The sequence below is a fragment of the Rhea pennata genome, chromosome 28 (assembly GCF_028389875.1).
Source record: "Rhea pennata isolate bPtePen1 chromosome 28, bPtePen1.pri, whole genome shotgun sequence".
NCBI classification, from domain to species: domain Eukaryota; kingdom Metazoa; phylum Chordata; class Aves; order Rheiformes; family Rheidae; genus Rhea; species Rhea pennata.
Window position 1 is genome coordinate 2,915,349 of NC_084690.1, and position 22,998 is coordinate 2,938,346.

Here is a 22,998-nt window from a genome sequence, read left to right on the forward strand (position 1 = left end):
GGAAACTGAAAGTAGACACTTACAAATCCTTGTTAACTGCAAGGAAGTAGAAAGAACACCTCCTTTTTTGTATTTCCCTTCCACTGTCTCTATTTTACCTCTTTGACCTGGAAATACCAAACTGGACTGCACAAACAGTACAGCAGTCAGTACAGTCTGCTTAAAAAGAAGGTAGAGGAAAACCTGAACTGTAACCTGATAAGGTTTCAGCCTAACAACAACTCATTTAAACCTGATAACATCAAATTCTCCTTTTCCAGTATGTTTTTAAATTCACTATTCCAATTCTAGATATTCTTATTGTCATGCCCAGTGTCTGTTTCAAAGACCTGCAGGAGCAATGTCCTTTCTTATTGATCTGTTGTTTACTAATCCTCCTATTCAAGGAACAATGAGGCAGACCAGTGTGCCAAAACATAACAGAACCAAAAGATACACTGTTTAGGAGAAGACTTGATCTCCTCTCCTGGGGGAGCAGTGCTTGTCATCTTCTCAGCACTGGGAAATTGGGTCAGTAGCTTCAGGTTGAAGTCTTCCCTTCGTTCATACTCTTTGCCACGGTAGATAAAAATTTTGTTCTGCAGGCAGCAGAAGAAAAAGAGAATTAGAATTAAACAAGGCAAATGAGAATGAGCTTTCCAAACACAAACACAGAGTAATCTCAGAGGTCTACTTTATGTCAAAGGTTGTTTCCTAGCTTAAAAGGCAGCTGGAATAAGCGACAGAAGAAACACAGAATGGACTGACAGAGCAACTCGTAAGACCAAGGCCCTCATGTTTGTCTAGAAAGTTCATTTTGCCCCACGAACAAGTTTTATTGAACATGCTCACACTTCCTGGTGATTTTGCTTTATCCTACTTTCTGTGAAACGTTGTATACTTATCTAGCACATATACTGGATACACTTGCTGCTGGTAAGCTGCTGCCATAACTGGTCTGCACGCTCTGCTAGCAGTACTGTTTTTGGCCTGTTTTATTTACTAAGTTGGAGATTTCACCAGTATTTGACACAGACTGCCCCACTGACAGACAATATGGACACATACAGGCATATCTAGGCATGTGAGATCATGCATTTTTGGGAGTGCACAATTCCCTCCATGCCTCAAGTCACACTAGGGGGGCTTGTGATCAGACAGTAAGACAGCTCTGGGGCTCCCAAAACAGGCATCAAAGACACAGCAGTCGACTTTTAAAGGATAGAAGGGGAAGCTAGGATTAAGTAGTCTGACTCCCTTCTTGTCACAAGTCGTGGTGTGATTGTGATTTCCAGGATGGGCATCACAGAACTCTTGTGTTCTGAGATAATGCACAACCTGAAGCGAAAGAATCTCACCTATCCTTTCCTCCTCACCTTCAAGGTCACTGTAAACTCTCCAAGCTCACACATTCTGTAGATCAAAATTCAGTCAGAGGTTTGATTTTAAAAGAACATGTGTTCCAAAATGTTCCTTAAAGCAGCGAACTGCATGCTTCTTGCCAGTCTGCTTCTGATACGACATGGACTGAGACACCTCTCTGTGCACAAAGATATGAGTTTTACCTCCATTCCATTTCTGGCTCTCTTCAGCTACAGCTAAACGATGAGCTGTGCTGGCAATTTTGTACCACAGAAATAATGCTAGACATTGGCCAGCTTATTTCACATCAGCACATTTCACAAGCAGCAGTGGTTTCTGAAGGGGCTGGATTCAAAAATATCATCTAAAGCTGAAGGCCTTCCATACAATCCAGTTCCACAGTGCTAACCTTTCTTTCTTTTTAAATTGAAGTTGGGTTCCACTTAACATCAGCAGCTTCAAACCACTCTAGTCTGAAAATGTAAATGTTCCTTGATTTTAAGTAATAGCTAGGAATATTTTCTAGTATGCTGCACACTGCCCATCTGACTCATGTCAGCTAGATACTTGTATTATAGATGCATTCACTGCTTAGCAGTGATTTCAAACTGGTAGCATCTTTGCATTTTAATTTTTCTGCACCAATATGCTTTAATGTTGAAATGATCTACACCCTTAAAAATTAGGTTGATTCAGATCAAAAAGAGATGGATAAGTTCTTGTTAAGTTAAAAATGTTCTAACAGCAATAATTATCTTTCTGAAAATCACTAATACCTAAGGTAGATTCTAAGTCCATATAAGAGCATATTGATCATTTAACAAACCCAACTGCAACACATTGCCTTTAGGAAAGCTGGTAATACAAAGAATTTGGTCCCTTAATTGTCTTTCTATATAGGCTGAAATGTTTCAAAATGCCTAAGGGTTTCAGATCTCTGAGTTTAATTCAAAGGAAAAGAAGTTTAGCATCGGAATTTTCAGAGGAAGAGCTGAAAATTGATCCATTTGGGCTTCTGGGGAACCTGCCACTCCAGAACTTGAATGCTTACGTGAACTTGAATGCTTACCCGGAGGAAAGAAGGAAAGCCCTGACCATAGTATCCAACAGCAAAGTACTCTGGCTGAGGTCTCATTGCCTTCATGATATTCTCATAAAAAGTAGCTCGTTTTTTCTAAAAAAGAAAGAGGTCCCCAGAATTTTCACTTTTTAGTTCTCAGAGATGTTGTCAAACTACAGTTCATATCCACAATGAAAATTCTTGATCTATTAGTTCTCCTCTACAGAATATTTTTACAGGGTTTTTGGAATATCTCTTATTTGTTCTTTTACTTGTTTGGGTCAAAATCAACTTCATTTCCTGGTATGCAGACATCAGAACAATGCCATGTTTTGGGGGATTCCAGGAAAATATTTAAAACCCTTGACTATTGCAATACAAATTAAAAATAAAAATGTTAGGAAGCAGACAAATGGTGACAAATGTCAGAGAACTGGCAGAAATAAAACTGGGCAGATGATTCTCGTATGAAAGAACAAAGAACAGCTGGTTACATCTTTAACCTTAAAAGAAAAAAATTAAAAATTAAAAAAAAGAAAATTAGTACAGAGATCATTTCATAGTTTACGTTTGTACATGAAAACTTTACCACAAGAATAACAAGGTGAAGAGATATGTGTCACCTGATAATACACTATGCAAATGTTAGCTTATTTGATTAACACTAAGACTCCTAAGCATCTTCACATATTATCATGCTAATAAGGACAAAAAATACATACTTTTAAAAATAGGAATTATGAAAATACTCCTCTAGTATTAAGCTTAGGAAAAAAAGGGGGTACGTTTCTTTGTTCTTAACATGTGCTTTGGGCTTAACCTGCTCAACAACATTAATTTAAACAGCCAGTAGTTTGCTGAAAACAGAGAAAGAAACCTTACCAGGAGATTACCAAGCCCCTCATAATCGAAGACCTTGTTTTCATACATGTCAGCCAACTCCTTGCTTAGCTGAATGGCTTTTTCCCACATCTCCAAAAAGCAGGTGGGGAAGGAAGCGCATAAACAAATAAAAACTCAGTTAAAAGCATTCATTCATCACAGAAAGATAAATAAAACATTCAGCCAATTTTAATTCAGGTAGCACTTTAACACACTGCCAACGTTCCCTTAAAACTCCATGCCATATATTTTTACTACAATGATAATAGCCATACAGCTCTTAATTTGTAGATCTCAGTGATTTACAAAGCAAGGTTACAATTGTTACTCTTGATAGGGAAAACTGAGACAAAGAGATGAAAGGACATGCCTAAACAGCAAAACAGAGAAGCCTCCTACACTAATACTTCAGCTCCTATGTCACACTTCCTCTGCTTGTGCTAGAACACTGATCCTTGTTAACAAAAGTCAAGTCTAAAGCATCAGACCTGTTGCAGAATCATGCTTGCTTTTCCCTCCAATACAACTTCTATCTTTATCAAGCCAAGTATTTACCACTGAACCATAGGAACACTGAAGTGACTCACTTTGCCTCTGTCAAAGAAAGAGATAATTTCTTGGTAGAGTTTTTCCTTGAGTTCCTGTTGTGAACAGACGTAGTAGCTGTCCCTCTGCAGCAGATGAGCAGCACATGGCTTCTCAGACCACTAGCATATGTGGGAAAACAGGTAAAGTTAAAGAAACTGGAACATTTTAGATAAACAAATCCTACAGTGGCTAGACTTACCTTCTGCATGGATGTTCTCAAGACAAATCCAGCATCAATACAAAGGGAAATCAAGGTGATGTTGGCAGTGATATAAGCTGGATTGGCTAACTAATATAAACCAGCAGTGCACACACAAACACTGTATCTCAGCTGCATGGCTGGTAGAAAGTAACCAGTAAGCAGTAATTCTTAAGTCATGCCAGTCTGCTCAGAAAAAGCATCTGATTATGCCCTTTTTACTACACATATCAATGGTCAGAAAGGTTCTTCTGCATGCAAAAATTCATATCATGTGACTTGAATTTAATCTGAACTTGTACAATTTGTTTATAATCACATTTAAAATCATGTTAAAATTGCAATAAAAGTTTTATTATATCTGCAAAATTGGTATGATTTTGGCTTAAGATGTTATAATCAACTGAGATACTAACTGGATAGGCATGCTCTAACCTATGCTGGATGTGAAGTAACAAAGGCTGACTTAAACCCAGATTAAGATGTCATAAACTAATATATTTTTACAATGCAAACTGCTCACACAGAAGTGGAAGAAACAGTAATACAACCCTAAAGATGGGTCCCTCACAGTTCACAAAGACCACATGGCAAATTAATGCTAGTAATGTTATAGGGATTTTTTTATGGCTTTTGTTCTTCTTGGTGGTCGTGGTGGTTGTTTTTTTCTTTCATCTGTTTAGTCGCTGTGTAATTTCTAAAATTATGAAGCTACGTAACAACCACTAGAACCTAGCTTATGCAAAGCCACACAATAGCAGAGAAGGATGAATTGTTTAATTTTGAGCTGTTTGCACTTCATTAAAAACCCATCCACTGATAGTGGAAACTGAAATGGCCTCTAATGTATTACCTGAAGCAGCTCTGCATGGAGGAGGATAGTGTATGCTGCCTCTGTGAAGTTTTCACAGTCTGTGTGCAGGTCCCGGAGTTTATAGAGATATCTAAATGAACGAAAAGCAAATTGTTATTTCATATGAAGGATTCCTGTAACAGTGTACAGGACATCAGGGGAAATAAAAGCACTGGTCTGTGGAAGAAGTCATCTTACCTGATATAAATATCCTCTCGTTTCTTCTCCTTATAAAAATTCTGCCAAGAACAGGAAAAGCTAAGTCAAATTGATGTAAACCACCATGCATTCACATAATCGTCTCTAGAAGAAACTTTGGCATCACTCAGGTATTTCAATGGTCTTCGTTATCATTTTGCCCACCTAAATGCATATATCCCTGCAACCATTCCTTTAGTGTAAGGGTATTATCTCCTCTAGAGACAGGATTAAGTCAAAGAGAAAGTGATTGTCCAAGGTTACACAGACTCCCTGTAGTGGAAAGGAGACTTAAGTCCACATTTCTCAATGTATCAGCTAGCCATCTTTTCTGCCTTCAGGACCTCAGATTAAACAAACACCAGCCACGTGATTTGATTCTGGACTGTACATCTTTCAAAGGTTTATAGCTGTTGATTGCTGGTAGCCTAATTTGGGCCCATTATTAATCAGAAAAGGCCTGAAGAATCATTTAAAAACCTGAAATTTTCCTTTAGTCAGCTCTTATTCAATAGCTTCCTTCCTAGAAGTATACAAAAATTATTTTTCAGTGACTTATTTTGTCAGGCAAATTCAGTCCACCATATTCATTCTGGTGCACCTGATTTGCCCCAGGATCACACCACACAAAGCCAAGTCAATAAAGAAGCACCCATATTCAAATCCAGCTTTCCCCATACCAGCACATTGACAGTGCAGCTCATGCGGTTCTCCTTGCTTTCATCATGCATGATCGTCCTGTAGTCCAGTAGATTTTCCAGTAAGCTGCTGACCAGCAAAGCAAACACTTCTCCAGAACCAGACAGATATTTATGCTTCCGACAGTGCTCCAGGAGACTGCAATGATATCCAGAGAGAGTAAGAGAGACAGAAGAGAATACATAACACAACACCCACAGGCCTGACATAGCCAGGTTAGGCAGACCCAAAGGTCAAAGCTTGCCTTGTCAGTCAAAAAAAAAAATGGGTTTTATTTTTAGTGCTAAAACAAGGCTATGATTTTGGTTTAGCCTCCAAGCCTGTTGTTCTCAAGCTTTTCTACTCAAAATCCCTTTGTCAGCTTGGCACCTTCTTCTAGGCTCGTATCCCCAAGCTTAGGATTACTGTATAAATTGGTGCTCTAGCATAAAAGTATCATTTTAAGACAGTAAGTCTCAGTGTACCTGCTTAGCATCAAGATCACTGTCAACTGCACTCTCTCTGCTCACTGAACTAACAAATGAGGGTTTCTTTGCATTAGAAAAAAGCCAGTTAAGCTGGAAACATGGAAGAACCTCCATACTTGTCACAACACTTACAGTTTCTCCAGCAAAATCTTGTACTGTTCATCCCCTCGGCCACCCTCCACTTCCTGGTCCAGTTTAGTTATCAGCTCATTTTCAAACTGAAAAGACAAAAAGGCATGTTAAATGGATATTAACTCTCAAGAGCATGATTGGAACATTAGCCATCCTTGTGGCTGGTGTTTCCAAACTGCTCCACCTTCAGGCACTGGTTTTACAAGTCAAGCTAGAGAATATTTTCATTACTGGAGCAGAATAAAAATGTTAAGGAGCCACTATAACAAGAACGGGGCAAACAAATGAGTCCTCTCCCATATTACAGTCACTGGAAGTCAATGCTCTGGTGCAGCATTTCTCCTTCTACCCCAATCCACTAGCAGTTCAGTTTTGCTGGAATAGAGAAGCATCTGTAATGACCAGAATGACCAGCTTACAAATGATAATAGTTATTCACTCGTCCCAAAGAAACTTTACTACTACCTTCAGTTAAAGGTAAGTCACAGTTCATGGACCAAAATAAACAGTTGTGGCTGTTAATTAAAGCACTTATGCTACACTATTTAAGTGCCATGTGATCATACGTGTCTAGCCATGGAGACATGCCTTGTTAGGTACAAGCATGTCAAGTACATGAGTCATTTATCATTCAGTTACCAAGGTTTAAACATTCATGCTCCAAAATATGAAAGACACTATAGCTAGTATATAAATATTACTGGAATGGAAAATCCATGTCACACATCCTGTTTCCTTCTACTGATTCCAGAAGCCCCTGAGACCTTGGCTCCAACAGTGCCAAAGACTGATGACCCCAAGGGAAGACTGACCCCATATGCACACTGAAGTTAGGGTTTAAGCTGGTGTGAGTATGGTGCTTAGGGAAATGCACATCACATTTGACAACAGTCTGAAATGCCAAGGTGGCTGCCTCTTGGATGGATGGCTCCTACCCATCTCCAGGGACAAGACTGTCTACAGCATAACTGGAGTGTCCCCTGCCTGCCAGCTGAGATGTTAATGTCTGATATCCCTAGAGGAAAGCTGGAAGAAAAAGTCCTTAGAAACTGCAGTGAAAAGTTAACGTAACGGCAAAAGAGAGGAGCCTCTTTTTCTTCCTTCTTTACTAGTGTTTTCTCAGTAGCAATAATGGCAACTTCCAGAGAAATTAGCACAGGGTTGGAAGTCAGGGACCAGGTTCTGTTCCCAACTCTGTCCTTTGACTTGTCTATCCCCTAGCAAATCATTTCTGTCCTCTGTGTCTCCATTACATAATGAGGGCATCAATATTCACAAGCGTGTTGTGAAATCTAAGTTAATGAGAGATTAGTCACTATATAAATAGCTATGTGGCGTTATTACAATTCAGGTTGGGACGCCTGACTGTCCACCAGTTTTCTTTACAGTAACTTACCTATACAGCCAAAAATCTGACTTAGGGGAATTTATGCTGTTATTATAAATGTAAGTAGTAGACACTACTTTGCAGAGTATCCTTTCAGAGTCTCAAAATTGCTTCACAATTTAGATGCGGGTATTTACACATGTGCAAACGCATAATGATTTGAAAACAAAGATGTTCACTGAACCACTGAAACTCATGCAAGGGTACAGTCACAGACGCAACTGAGGAGTCCTGGCTCTTAGGCCTCCATCTCAATTACTACATCAAACCACTTCTCTGTAACTTCCCCAAATGTCTGGCACAATAATAGGGCCTTTTTTTTTTTATGCTCTCTTTTCCTTTTTGCCCAATATGTACTGTGAAACATCTGCACTGAACATACCAGGCTCCCTTACCATATGGAAGTTTCCATTCCCACTAAAGTTAAACTCGCACTGCATCATATCAAAGAAGATAGGAATAGTAGCTTTCCGCAGCTCAGGCTCTGGAACCAGGGTTACCTCCAGGATTGGGCCTACCATTGCTGGAATGAACTTTATTTTGTGGGGACCTGCAAGAAAGACAAAGTCAGATACAGTCTAATGGAACATGGCTGCTTGAAGACATGTGATGTGTGGGTATCCACATGTAAGCACATTAGTCATATAAAACAAAGGCAATGAAAGACAAGCATTTTGCTTAGAAAGCAATCTGTATGCGGATAGTGGCCACTTCAGATGAAATTAACACGTTACAGCTCCAAAATTCAGAAATAGTCCAAAATGGAAGGGACTGAATTGTATGCACATTGTTAAACCATAAAGGCTCTCTGGAAAACTCTACTGTTGTCCTTCATGTGGTGTAACATCCTTTATATGGAATCTCTAAGAGATCATCTGATCATCAGCTAACATGGAAAAAAGATCTGCTCTTTCAAACTAATTTGTTTCCAGAAAAAAGAAAAGAAACTTTGTGTTCTGAAACAGCTGAGCCTATGTGCATATCACCCACGTTAAACACGGGCAGCTTTTGCGAAGAAATACAGGATTTGAAATCCAACTTCAGAGCTCAAATAAAGATAACTGTCTTTGATGGAACTCACCCAAATTATACCACATATCCCTTATTTTGAAGCCAATTTCTTTCCTCATGTCCCCATACCTAGAAATAAAAAGATGAAAAGGCCTATACATTGGAATTACCTTCGAAAAGCTGTTGAAGAACTTTAATGGTACCACCACAAAATAAAACTCTGTTCTTAAAAAGCCTCTTAAACAACAAAACCCAAAACAATAAAAAGAAAACAAACAAAAAAACCCACTTCACCCATAAACCTGAAGATGCTGGGCATTTATGACAAGAATTTGGGGACTTACAGATTATCTTCCCTACTAAGCATCTGCCAAAAGGTTCCTCAACACCACATGTACCACATACTTTCTGGTAAGAAGTTCAACCCTTCCTTTTTAATTCCTCACCCTGCCCAGCACCAGTGCTTAGTGCACAAAGAAAGAGAATGGCCATGTGCCTTTCTGGCACAAGACTGTAGACTCCCTGAGAGCAGAACAAAGCTGCAGTCTTGTCACTTCATGCAATTTTACCTAGAATTTTGCTGTGTTTGCTGTGGTGTCTTCCCCTAAAGCTTTAACTGCTCACATAAAGAGAATGGAAGAATATTTAATTAGCAGGACTGCTAAAGCCTCTATTATTACAGAAGAATGCTAGCAAACATAAACAATGCATGTTTTAACGGAACTCCATGCCAATATCCACAGAGGTATTTAGGCACTTAATTCTATTGTTAAGTATGTTTGTGAATTTGACCAACTTATTACAAATTACATATTCTGCAACAAATTATTACCATTTTGTTGCCTTCAATTCATGTAGCATTAGGTTCATTCCATGACTTTTGGGGCTGATGAACGCCTCCCTGAAATGCTCTGGCTTTCAAAACAGAAAAAGCAAAAAGGAGAGGCTAGAAAGTTGCAGGGCTTTTAGGATTCTTGCTTCTCTACCTTACGTTATGGGTGAGGATGCACAGAATGGATTGCTTTGGGAACTATGGTAAGCCTTCTATTACAGACCTTGAAGTAGAGTCTTTTTTTTGGCAAGATGCTTAAATTCATCTCAAACAGTTTATGGTCTGTCTAATCAGACTTGGGCATCTATTATGTAACATGTGTGCTAGCCACTCCTACTCCCTTTATCATCATTCACTAATCAAATGCACTTCCACAGCATGCTTCATCTCACTTGAAAATTGCGTAATGTGTATCTGGAGAAGCAGAAATACAGTTTCTTAAAAGCAAAAAAGGCCTGGCCACTTTTTAACACAAACTCACTTCTTGATAATTTTGTTGCGTTTAGCTTGTGAGAAGGTCTCCAACTGGAGGGATTCATGAGTGAGAAAGGCCACTGCCAAATGGAAATAGTTATTCCAGAGCTGTGGAAGAGAAACAAGTCTAAAATAGGAGAAGACAAAGGAAAAGTAACAACTGGCACAAAAAAGCTACCCAGCCCCAAAGGCTGCAGTCTCTCGGGTAAGTGTTAATGAGGAAGCAAGTATACTTACAGGCAGTGTAACATGGCTGAGTCAGCATTCTCAGCCATAACAAGCAAGCAAGCCGCATGTATCAACTTAAAATTTTTCACTCATTTTAGCTTAGACTTTGCATCTAGAGAAAATGGCAATGGGTACGTCTACACAAATTTTGTTCTCAATCAGTCACGCGTAACTCAGTGTTAGCTGGCATGCCTGCAACAGTTACATTTGCTTGTGCTCGTTGCTGCATGAAGCAATTCAGAACTGGCTTGCATTCAGCTGCTTTTCTGTGCAAGACTACACGGATATTTCTACTCGCATCCTCCATATCAACAAATCCAGTAACACTGGGATTTGCGTTCAAGAATCAGTACGGTCCAATACAAAGTCCATAAAACATAGAAATAGTACCTGGAGCTCAAAATTTGCCTGATCCAGAAAGAAACGGTTGAGTACAGATGTAAATTGGTTCACTGCACGGAGAAAAACCCTGGAAGAGGTAAAGAATTCAATTGAAAATGTGGCTTTTCAGAGAACAACATTGTAGTTCTGAGTATAACCCCAAGACCCCTACATGCAAGCTCAGGAGGAGACAAGGACAGATGGTCCCAATGAGACAAGTATTCTGTTCTAATGCTATTTTACCTCTTTCCCATTATAGAGGCATTCAAGGAGGTTATTACTGCGTTTCTGAGCAAAAGAAGCATTTACTGGGGACGTACAACAAACAAAAGGCTTTTTGGATCATCCAGTCTCTACAACAGTGCAGTGTCATTCCAGATGGTTGTTTCTCCTATGCTTAGCCAATCCTTTCCACTGAAACATCCAAGTAACTTGTTTTCTTCAAGTCATTTTTCCACACTGTATCCCTGCGACACAAGGGAGCAGTACTGTCTCCATTTTGAAGATGAATGATGAGAGAAAGAGGCAATGAATGAGGAAAGAGGTGTGTACCTGCTGTTTGCTTGGCCAGTCTACTCCCTGTACTGTCAAAACCACCAGTGGGAACATTAAACATGCAGGCATATAGGCCGTGCTGTGTCATGGATAGCAAGCTTTGGCCATGCTGTGCCATTTAGCAGAGTAGATAGTAGGTGAGTCAAAGACATTCAAACTGTACGGACTTAGTAGGAGAGACTTAATGTCTCATACAGGCCAAATAGAAAGCCCACAGCAGAGGAGAGAGATGAGCATGGGTAGTTCCAGCACACTAAATCCTTGATCATCCTCTTGCCCACTGTAGCTTTGTTTGTCAGATGACAGTGATTCCCCAAATTGGATTGAAATAAAAAAGGGCTCATCTGATTTACATTGCACTCTTTTGCAGATAAAGAAGTAACTGGATGAAAGACTTCATGGTTTTGATTATGTGCCTTCAGGTAGAAGAAAGACTTCCAGCTCCATCAATAGAAATGTTTATGCACTAGACTTTACCAAAACCTAATCTCAATCACCCTGAATCTGTAAAAGAAAATAAGCCTCTAACAGAGATGATTTGCAGGACTGCTAGTATGAATCACCCTAATTTCAGGGCCAGAAGGACTCCAAAGTAGTCACAGGACTTAAAACAGCAGCAACTATATACCTGCTCTGCATCATATTCATGACTATCCAGTCACTTGCATAAACATTTTTTCCAATCAGATCCTTAAACATAATGAATGTTTCCATCAGGAAGTCCTGTCAAAAAAAAAAAAAAACAAAGAACCAAAACCAAAAACACAGTCCATTAGGTTGAAGAGTGTAGTTTTTTAATCACATGAAAATACAGGAAAATGCAAATGTGCAGCTGCATTGATTAGAGATTGTATTGGTTAGCAATCAATACACAGTACTTCTTAGAAGGATCTTTTATTGTGGGAGTATATTCCAATAACTACATTGTTTCTGACATCTCATATATTCAATTACAGAAGGAAAAATAACTCCACAGAACATGCCCCTAATCTTTTTAATTAAATCCATCTTTACTGTTTTGAATTAAGCTGTGGTACAGAGAGCTCTGGTGCACAAAATGGATTAGAAAACAAAACTAGTTTGAGGACTTGTTTCCAAATGTCTGAATGATGAAACAGCCTAAAGCATCATCTTTTGTAAACATGGAACTCTAACGTATTGTCACTTCCTCAATTATTTAAGTCTTTCCTAGTCTGTTTTTTAAGAGGAATTGTTAAGAACATACATACAGATACATGGTTTAGAACTTTATTGTAGTAAAGATACTCTTCTCACATATGCAGAACTGATCCAAATAAAGCTATCACACCTTAAGACCTGGACGAGGTAAGGTTGAATTGCAGGATTTTTTTTTAATGCATATGCATAAAAAAGAGTGAAATTAGATAATAATACTGACCTTCAGACAAAAAAAGTCATCTCTACAGATATAAAAGCTACCTACGAGCATTTAAATAGATTCTGTCCTTTGCAAAGACAGCACATTTGTGTTCAAAATGAGAGGAACACACGAAGGTCACCTCAGAAATCACCATCTTGTAAAGATGACCAGCAAAGAAAAATTTTGTTGAGCTGAACAGCTTGCTCTAAAGATTTGGCAAGCAACACTGATGTAGAGAGAGAAATAGGCATTTGGTGCTGCCTCAGTAAAAATCCTTTAGGCATTATTAAATCAGAGCTTGATGGAAAGGGCTAGACTTGACAAGGGGCACCTTGAAGGTGAGAATTAACTTTAACAATGTTAAACCAAACAAGTAAAGATGCAATGTCAAGGCTGAAAATAACACAGCAAATAAAAGCTGACAATAAACGACAAAAACAGTAATTAAAAACAATTAATGCAATAAAACCAAATGCAACTTTTGATTGGTACTACAACATCACAAACATGGGCTTGCTTTTGTGGATGTAAGAATTAGTCAAAAATTAGATTACGAATTAGTATTTTGGATCAGTATCTCTAAGTGATATTCAGGTAGTTTTAATGATTACATAATTCGTCCTTCTGTTATGTTTTATTGCAGAAGCTGTGTGTATATATATATATATATATATATATATATATATATATATACACACACACACACGTATAAAATTTAGAAGTATTTCCCTATTTGAGTCAGAAGATGCAGAACTAAGGTAAAAAAAGGCAAGTCTTCAACTTGTAAACATCAGACTGAAGCTTAGCTTACATTTCAGGAAAGCCTTTAAGCAACTGCTTAACTTTACCTTAAGTTCGACTCATTTCATGTTAGCGTAACTGCCCTTCAGGAAAGAGGATTTCTGAACTGAGGCCCATTCAACATGAAATTCGTTTCAATTCTGCCTTGAATCCATCTTTTTATGAAATCCATCATATCTGCCTTCCTCATATTCTTCTTCCATGGATACAACATTTCTGCATAACCCTGCTGAAAACCTTTTTTCTGATTTGATGAACACTATTTAAATTCTTATATCTGCTTGGTTTTTTTTTTTTTTTTTTTTTGCTTTCTAATAAGTATTTCAAAAAAAAAAGTGTGATATAAGAAGCAACTCTAAAACTAAAACCGAGTGCTTTCTATAGACACTTCAGCTGAGAAGCCTTTTAGATACAGAAGTGAGAGAAATGTGTGTCCTGTAGGTGGCCACATTGCTCAACAGATTACAAGCAATTCCAGCTGTGCAGAGAAAGAGCAGCCACCTTGCCATCCACAATAACTCATAAACACCTTCTTGTGGGTTTTGATCTAGCTTGTACAGGAAGAACATAACTCCAGGCTCTTCCCCAGCCAGTATTTAAATAAGCAAGTACTTCTAAAGTTGCATAACTAGGAGTACAGGGACAAAAGAAAGCCAAAACAGTTGCGCTGTCATGTTTCGGAGATTTGACTAAACATAATTTTTCGTTCTGACTTTTTCTGGGCAGTTTGAGACAAATCCAGACAGAACAGTCAGTTCTAAAATCCTCTATCCCCATCATAATCTAATATTTCATCTGATTTCATATTGAAAGGCTTTTGGAACATTAATTGTACAGAACTTTTAACATGGAGGCAGTTATCTGCATTGCTGCCAATCGAAGCAGGACATTCGGCTCTTTGGTTTGAATGAAAATTCAGTATTTCATGGCTATCTCATGGCTATTATTCCATGAGACTTTATTAAAAGAGTACTTCCCTGTTTTTAGAAATTAATACAGATATGTTTTCAAATTTGCCATCTTTTTTTAGTTTAATTGTATTTTTAAAAAGCTTTTCAATCCCTTACTTAAATTCTAGAGGGGGGAAAAAAAAACAAAAAAAGAAAACAAAAAGAAGCAGATTAAAAAAAAAATAGGATCACAAAGATAAAGAAAAAATGGAAAAATGAACTCTTCCCTTTTGTCTTCATACACTCTTCTGGTTCCTGACCTTTTGCTTGCACTGACTTAAAGAGACACTAAACATGGTTTTTACTCAATGCTACAAATGCTAATCTCGGGCTCTATAGAGTCAGCAACAGCCAGCCTGTGCACCCAGCAGGGGTGATGTGAATATATCCCTAATGACTGTGGCATTAGTTGCCCAGAACTCACTGCTGACGTATGTGGTATAATCACTCAAAACTGAATACAGTAACTTGAAATGACCTTTTAGAAGCAGAGAGCAATTCTTTATGGACTGAGTTAATCCCCGCAGCAAGGCTGACTTACAATAATGTCTTGCCTGGTTTTGAAAGTATTGATGTAATGGCTATAATGGAAATCGTCCATCTGCCTCAGGATAGCTGTCATGCAGGCCACAAAAATACCCTACAATAGAAATAAAACAAAACATTTGATTATTTTTGTGTTAAGCATCATAAGCTCAAAGTGTGGCATGTGCTTTCAGGGTTCTGCCTCAGCATATACAAGAAACCAAAGTCCTGATGATCTATGTCCTGACATCACTTCGTGTGACTGTTTTCTCCTATAGTCCAAACCAGTAAAGGCTAGCTGAATTTCAAGTATGAAGTCTGGGAATAGCTTTGTTTTTCCACAAGAATCACAGCTTGCAAGAAAAATACACCCTTCAAGCAATGGAATATACTTATATATGTGGATTACATACTGGTATAGTGTTGTCTTGACTTGTGTCATTAAAAATAAACAAATAAAATATTGCTAAAGTATTATTTTTCTATCTTTCTGAACACTAAGCACAGTGTAGATTAGAACACATCGATTTTCTTACACCCTCTAACCACAGTGCCACACAACAGTCAGAAATGCAACTTAAGAAATGTCTCATTCTTCAGCATTTAATCCTATTTTAGCAAAAACAGAATACACGCATCTTCTTGGCAAGGAATGCTCGTACATTAGAGGCTGAGATGAAACCAAATTCTCTATGCACAGAGGCCAAAGCTAATTTGAAATCACAGTCAGCTATGGCTTAGTTCAAATTGCTGCTAGGGTAGGACAATTTGTATCCTAATACTTGTTCCCAGAAAACCACCAAAAGCCATACTTAGTGGTAGAGAAACACTACAGGAAGCAGAAAGATTATTTCATAAGGTACTGCCACACACTGAAATTCCCCAGAGAATAAACTGTACCATAACAAAGTATAATAGGAAGAAATTAAAAAGCTAGTATCTGAAGTAAATAAAAGGCTCTCACAATGTGTGGAGACTGTCTGCTCATTCCAATCACTGTGCGGTTTATTCTCCTTAGCAAGCGCTCCATGATCAGCTGGATGTGGACAGCAGTGGGCCCCTAGAGATATTCAGTAAGAACAATCTGAGACAATTCTTAATATGAACTGTTCTACACAGAGCTCCTTGCATTGGAGGATGGTCTTGACAGTGGTTAGTTGCAGCCAGAGGATACAGAAAAGGGGGATTTCTACATATTAGCAATTGATTCAAATACTGCAGAGCTCTTATAAAGAGCTCTTCACCAAGTTATAACTGATCTATACTGACTTCATTAGTTCACTCTGCAGAGCTGAAGTGAACGTGACACCCTGATTTGGCAGTTGTTTGTCCTGAACAGTCATTAAGTTCAAACTGTTCTTTTCGAAGAAGCTTAGAATCAATTTTCATGTCCAATACCATGAGTTACTGTGCATTCTAACTTAATAATGAGGACTATTTCTATTCCATAACAGAGAAAAACAAACCAAATATTTAGGTGGCTTGCTCGAAGTAATTCTACTAGTCACCAAAGCAATTGGGAGTAATATTTTGTTCCATTAAAAAAAAAGACTGCAATTGCTTCTTGTACTGCAGTGGTAGCCACTGATTCAACCTTTGCACAGCCCCCCTTTAGGCACAGCTGCTTTATCTGTAATGAGATTCAAAGAAGTATATGGCAACACAACACAATTTCTGTAAACATCTGAACTTCATTATAAAGCATAAGCTGAGAACAGTTCTTTGCTGTAACTTCTCAAAAGAAGAACTATTCTCAATTTCCATCTCTCTCAGTTCACACTCACCACATCTTTCCGATCTATGACTTCAAGAATATTGCTAAGTAGCTGTGAGCAGGCCTCATGGTCAGGCTTGTTTGAATTGTCATCCAACTGGCCACTTAGCTGGTCTATTAGTAGAGGAAGAAGAGCATCTCTGCATTCTGAAAAAAAAATGAAACAGAGCAACACATCTTGTTGGTCTTAGTGTTCTTCAGTATTCAGTATATATAGGCCCTATACAATAACCTTTACTCAACTTTATCTTGGACACCAAAATATATGGCTAAATCCACCTGAGTTATCATTGACAGACTAGAAGAGACACAAATAATCTGTAATTACATGTATTGCATCAAATACCTCTGTCTCTCCTCCTGTCTCTTTCTAAATACATATATTGGATCAGGATCCTACTGTATTAGACACTGTATAAACAGAGAACAACAACAGACTCCATGGTTCTTTTAGTTTTGGAATCATTTTGTAATCATCATGGCAAGGAAGAATTGCAAATATGGATTTAAAGATGACTTAAACAACACGTAAACTTAAAGACATTTGTTTGTAAAGGCACATGGCTCCAGGCAAAACCCAAAGAGTGCAATTTGTTACTTACCTGACTGTTTAAACAGATCACTCTCCACTATCTTGGTCATGCAGTTTAGCTTCTGCCGAACTAACTGGTTGTCAGGAATACTTTGGATAAACTTGCTGAAGAGGACACTAGCGTGCAAACCACAAAGTAAGCAGATGGTCAGTATTTTCACACAGTTTTATTCCATCTACACTGACACTCTCCTGCACCTGGGCAAGTCAAGCATTTTTGTCACTTTGTTCACATGTCACCTTCAAGCGACCACAGGCAAATTACTATAAGGCTTTACATTTCACTGCCATCAAACTTAACACTTGACTTGCACTAAAACCAAACAGTATTCATAAACTGCAGCCCTACACCCCTCAAAATGAAGTTTGCATCACAAGTAACACTAGGTATATCACACAAGCTTATAAATTGGGAATACTATCTAGCTGCCCTTCATAGCTAGCATAAAATACTTAAAATTTTCATACAAAGGGCAAGCACAAATCTGCAAATACTCAACATAGCACCGCTGAAACTTGAAACACTGCTACATATGATATCAAGAGCACATCCTTCCAGATGCCCTTCTCATCAAGAGTGATGGCTCATTTTAATCCTGGAATTCCATTAAATTAAATTCCACGTACATTTGCTGTCTGTCTGCTGCTTACTAGCAAATTATTTGTGTCAGAACAAGGAGACATGGAACTGAGGTTCTAGGCAAAGCTATAAACAGTGAAGAGGAGAAATCCAGTGTTGCAAGTTTCCTGAACAATTATAACTTTTGTTTTCCTGGCAAAAGTCCAGCTTTTGTCACACATTTGGATTTGCCTCAGAAGTAATGATTAAAAATTGATGAAAACTTATACAGTCTTTCATGATACAGCTTTCCAGTTCTCAAAATTTTGTTTTTGAACAACAATCTCAAAGTTCATAACAAAATACAGTTGAAACATATAGATTCCATTGAACTAAACTGACTTCCTCTAAAGCCCTGCAAACAGCTTCCTCAAATTCATGCAGCATGCACACCATCGTGTCATAATCACAGTGGCTCGTTTTAAGAAAGCTTCCAAAATCTTCCTAACAGATGAGTTTGATTTGGAGGACAAACAAACTTTATATAGTCACCTGAGTTCAACAGGGTCAAATACTAGTTTGACATCATTTATAATACTTGGTAAATACTTTAAAGCTGCACCCTGCAAGAAAAAACAAGAACATGAAATACTAATGGAAACAGTTAGACTAGCTGGTTCATTCTAAAAGGGTGTAAAACCTCAACAACAACACTCATAGCTCACATGATCCATGGCAAATCTAGTTTCATCAAGAGCAAATAAGCAGACAGATAAGAGAACTTGCTTAAGATAAAATTTATCCATCTGAAGAGCTTTCAGCAACTGTACATCTGCAACACAGAGTAGAAAAGGTGAAGGAGGAAGGATTCCTAGCCAAGTTTAGTTTTTGCAAAAATCCTGCAATTCCAAGGATGAAACTCCTTGTAGTCTGACATGAAAAGCCCTAGTTAATTTAATTAGCTCTGTATATTGCCTGTGTACTCACTAACAAGTTATCTAGATACTAGTTTGGCTTTTACCAGTGCAGCATCCAAGCACCTGTGTGCAACAGCAACTAAAGATCTCTCTGGGTGATGCTGCAGAGAACTGTTTTCTTATTTACTTCATTGCTCAGTGTTTGCTGCCAGCAGGAATCCTCATTGCACAAGAATCGAAGTTGGGCTTTAAGTCATCCAAACGCTAATTAAACAGAGTTTAGAATCAGTCTTTTCTGCAGAGAGAGGAAGGTATGTTGGCCAAAAGAACTGAAATAAAGCAATCTAAAGGCCTCACCACATGGCTGTTTTGCTCCTTCTCAGAGCCCAGAGAAAAGGCTCATATTCCAGGCTTCATCAGAAAAACAAGCAAGTATAAAATTTAAGACACATTTAGGAACCACTTGGCTTGTCAGAACTTTCATTCCCTGAGTTATGCTTATTATAGCAGTGGCCTAACATTTCCATCTCCACCACCCTCAACTTGTGTCATTGGTTGAACTGTCTTCCACCATTACCTCCTGGCTGGCTGTTAGCTTTCATCCTAGTAATTGCTGCAGGGTTTTCAGCTAAGCCAGAGTTACAGAAAACATAAAAAGCTTTCGTCTTTATTTGATAAACTTTGGAGTTTAAATACCGCTTTCCTGCCACACACAGTTCATTAGAACAGACATTCAGCAGGATTCAGATACAACTCATCTCAATAGGTTTGCATATCTCAAAGTTTGTGCCTCTCCCCAATCCCTAGCTGATTAGTTGATCTCGTAAGAAATATTACCTCTCCCTGAGAATTATGCATACCTTAATCTTGACAGCCTCCTCTAAAGGCCGGTCCATTAGGATGTTGAAGGAGAGGAACAGCTTGCGTATTGCATCATTAAACTCATCTCCATCTTCACTTTTCCCATAAAACCTACAAAAAGCAAAAAGAGCTCATTAATTTAGGCTAGGAATAGTGTCGCAGTAGTTGAGACAATTTTGTCCTTTGGAATAGTATCTTAACAATTTCCTTTTACAAAGAAACAAGTGTAAAGGCCTTGTGGAATTCTACAGTTACTATAGTAGTAATTTCCTGCTGAAATCCTGTGAAAAGCTGCACTTTTCTAACTGCTACTGTCTTAAACTGCATTTGTCTGCTGCAAAAAGCTTAAGGAAAATGAGAGAAGACACTGCACGTGCATTTCCTTCAAAGAAAACAATACCTATGTGGGTCACTTTCTGATTCCACTAAATAGAGAATTTTTCCTTAGGATATTTGAAATTATTGCTTTAAGTAATATACCTTGAGAAATCCTTCAAAATGCACATATTTTTTACAATAAGGAAGTCATTCCTTTTTTTGTATTTTTAACGAAGAAATAGGTTCCTTTTCAGTGCTCTCTTATGCAGCTTATAGTATTTCACAGATAACTAAAAGGATTCTCCCACTTCAAATTAGGCATTTCAACCTTTACTCATCTTTTTGTCTCCAGCTACAGACAAAACGTCGGACACATTTCTTGATAACTCGAGAATGAAGGATACGCTGAAAAACACATCCTTTATAGTGGTGCTGAATGGAAGCAACTCCACTGACTTCCAAAAGGAGGCAAAATAAGGATAGTAAGGACCTTTGCCTCACCTCAGGTACAATATTCGTGACTGAACAATGAATCGGAATAGGTACTTCAATGCTTTCAGAGCAGCAAATAGCAATTCTGTCTTGCTGGAATCATCTGCATTTCCCACGTAACAGTTCAGTACTTTGGTGAGTTTCCTTTGAAAGTAGAAAGAAAAGGAGAACAAATATAGATGCAGTTAAGTTTTGCAGCAAGTCCAGTTTCCTTATTCTAGAGATGAACCACAATCTGATGTTTAGATAATAGACAGGGATTCCTGTTCACAGCTTATTTCATTTTGAAGCCTTTGGCTTCATGGAGTGTCAGATTTTTCAAAACCAGTTAATGAATTCCCAGGTATCTAAGCCCACACCATGGTTGTTAGCTGCATCTACAAATTCTAACCTCTTGATTTGCTTTTCATTTTCTGTAAAATGAATGGTTTAGGAGGCTGGAAAACCCATTACTACTTAAAGTGGATTCACACTTCCATATGTTAGAATCTTCATATGCACAAAGGAAAAAGTTTATGTGGAGCACAAAGGGCTTTTGAAGCAATACTTACTGAGTGCTTTGAGAACTGTGGACAGAAGCTGTGCAAGTACATTATTATTATTTGCTGTTTAGTCTCTGCAAAGATCAGACACAAGACCAGGATCCTGCAGCCCGTATTAGAAGGGCAGTGAGAGCTCTGGTAGCTAATATTCAGGCAAATCCCTCTTCTCTTCATTAAACAACTCACAGCATCCAAAATGGTGCACGAGTGATAGCTAACTATATAACAGATTCTGCTCTTGCTTGCTGTACTTGCCATACTGCCAGTATCTAATTCCTTGCTTTGTCAAATTTTGGTATTAGGAGCACATGAAGGACACTACACAATATTCTGGTCCACTTGGCATTAAACAGCTGTCACGTTATCAAGCCAAGCTGGAAAGCAAGGCAAGGCAACAACAAAGATAAGACACAGAACGCCCATTAATCAGACAAAGAGGTTTATTTATAGCAGAGAGAAATAAGAAGGATGAAGGAGACTACAGGGGAAGGAAACCACACACAAGCAGTGATTGACAGCTAGGGCATGGAACAGAAGACTTCAGAGCTTTGCATACTGTGTTTACCCACAGATTTATCTTTAGGTTGACAGCCATCACTAGAAGAGGCTGAATGTTCAGGGTGGGAATTCATGTGTATTAGTAAAAATCCAAAGAGATTTTAGAGGGGAAAGGGAAATTGGTTTTTTGGTTTTGCCTTCCCTACTGGCTGCAGTTTTAACTTCTCATTTTCCTGTTACCATGACAGTAATGACCTTTGGGTTGACAGCCCCTAGAACAAGGGGCTGGAAGCCAAGAGATCTGGATGTTACTCACGGCTTCTCCACCAACATCTTGGGCATGCTTGGACATGTAAGCCACAAGAAGGTGTAGCACTCAAATGCCTCACTTTTAAGTGCATGAAGTCAACAGAGGGACTAACATGACAAAATTTGAACATGTACCTAATCAAATTTTGTGCATTGATTCTTTTTCCTTCCCTTATAAAATAGGGCTAAAAGTTTAACAAATAAAAGAGTCTATATGAGAGAGTTTCATTACATGAAAGTAATCTCATGTAATTTGCATGTTTAAATCTCACACTGATATTAGCACTTTTCTGAGCTCTGTGGTCTCCACCACCTGCCTGGTTGCAAGCAAACAGTAGGAGCAAACACCGTTCTCTCTGCTGTCATTAACGACAACATTGTGTGCATGTTTCAGCCATGTATGGTTTCTGAGTCTCCTCCCCATGACTCTGCTCAAATGTGCACTGTGGACTGTAGCACGGAGTATACAGATTATATTACTTCAAACTTTCTTCTGTTCAAAGTACTTAAAAAGGGTTGGGCTGACAAGCCAAAACACCTCCACACGCAGCAGTACATATTAGACTCAACTTCCCACATGTTCCCTGGTTAACAGATTTCCCGCCACCCTGGAACTGAATAATGGTATTTCCATTACCTTCTGCACATACCTGTAAATTCCCCCTTCCCAAATCTTTTGGCAACAATATTAGACCAAAGTACTCAAGAGTTATATGGGAGAGATGTATACAGATGGACTGTATTAACTTGGTTTTCTATATGAAATCAGTCTGCAAAACATGAAGGTGATTTTACACACAAAGAATGTAGACTAGAGTTTGAAAGCATCTATACTATGCAGACTGATACTGGATTTTTCACAATATTATCACCTTTTCTTATAGAAAATTTTGACAATAAAAACTTCTTACAGTAAGTAGTTACAGGGTTTTTTTCTCTCCTGAAAGCAGCTAAATAAGGTGGAACACACAGCTGCATTCTCACGCAGTCTGTGCTGCCTCCTCTCTATCAGTGCAGTTTACCAAGAGCTTCAGTGAGACATAATGCCTGTGAAGACAGCCTGTAGGTTTGTGGTTACCGATACTTACACATATGCCAGGGTTGCACTGAAGTGCTTGTAAATGTAAGTCTCAAGTACAGGGTTAAAATGCTGGAACTTTATGTCTCCGATCAAAGAAATAATAAATACCTG

General features: G+C 38.4%; 1 protein-coding gene across 1 annotated transcript in view; it reads right to left on the bottom strand.

Moving 5' to 3' along the window:
- The window catches only part of DOCK5 (dedicator of cytokinesis 5), an 82,726-nt gene that overhangs the window by 16,878 nt on the left and 42,850 nt on the right, over positions 1-22,998 (bottom strand). The window contains exons 21-41 of the mRNA XM_062596692.1: positions 22,895-22,995; positions 20,467-20,601; positions 19,647-19,758; positions 18,422-18,492; positions 17,321-17,427; positions 16,729-16,865; positions 15,909-16,004; positions 14,961-15,059; positions 11,916-12,010; positions 10,742-10,820; positions 10,131-10,231; positions 8,888-8,946; positions 8,202-8,356; positions 6,420-6,505; positions 5,802-5,958; positions 5,122-5,162; positions 4,924-5,014; positions 3,871-3,990; positions 3,284-3,373; positions 2,411-2,515; positions 437-578 (exon numbers count right to left, since the gene is read on the bottom strand). Of these exons, the coding sequence (XP_062452676.1) occupies positions 437-578; positions 2,411-2,515; positions 3,284-3,373; positions 3,871-3,990; positions 4,924-5,014; positions 5,122-5,162; positions 5,802-5,958; positions 6,420-6,505; positions 8,202-8,356; positions 8,888-8,946; positions 10,131-10,231; positions 10,742-10,820; positions 11,916-12,010; positions 14,961-15,059; positions 15,909-16,004; positions 16,729-16,865; positions 17,321-17,427; positions 18,422-18,492; positions 19,647-19,758; positions 20,467-20,601; positions 22,895-22,995 (2,179 nt within the window). The remainder of the gene's footprint in view (positions 1-436; positions 579-2,410; positions 2,516-3,283; positions 3,374-3,870; positions 3,991-4,923; positions 5,015-5,121; positions 5,163-5,801; positions 5,959-6,419; positions 6,506-8,201; positions 8,357-8,887; positions 8,947-10,130; positions 10,232-10,741; positions 10,821-11,915; positions 12,011-14,960; positions 15,060-15,908; positions 16,005-16,728; positions 16,866-17,320; positions 17,428-18,421; positions 18,493-19,646; positions 19,759-20,466; positions 20,602-22,894; positions 22,996-22,998) is intronic.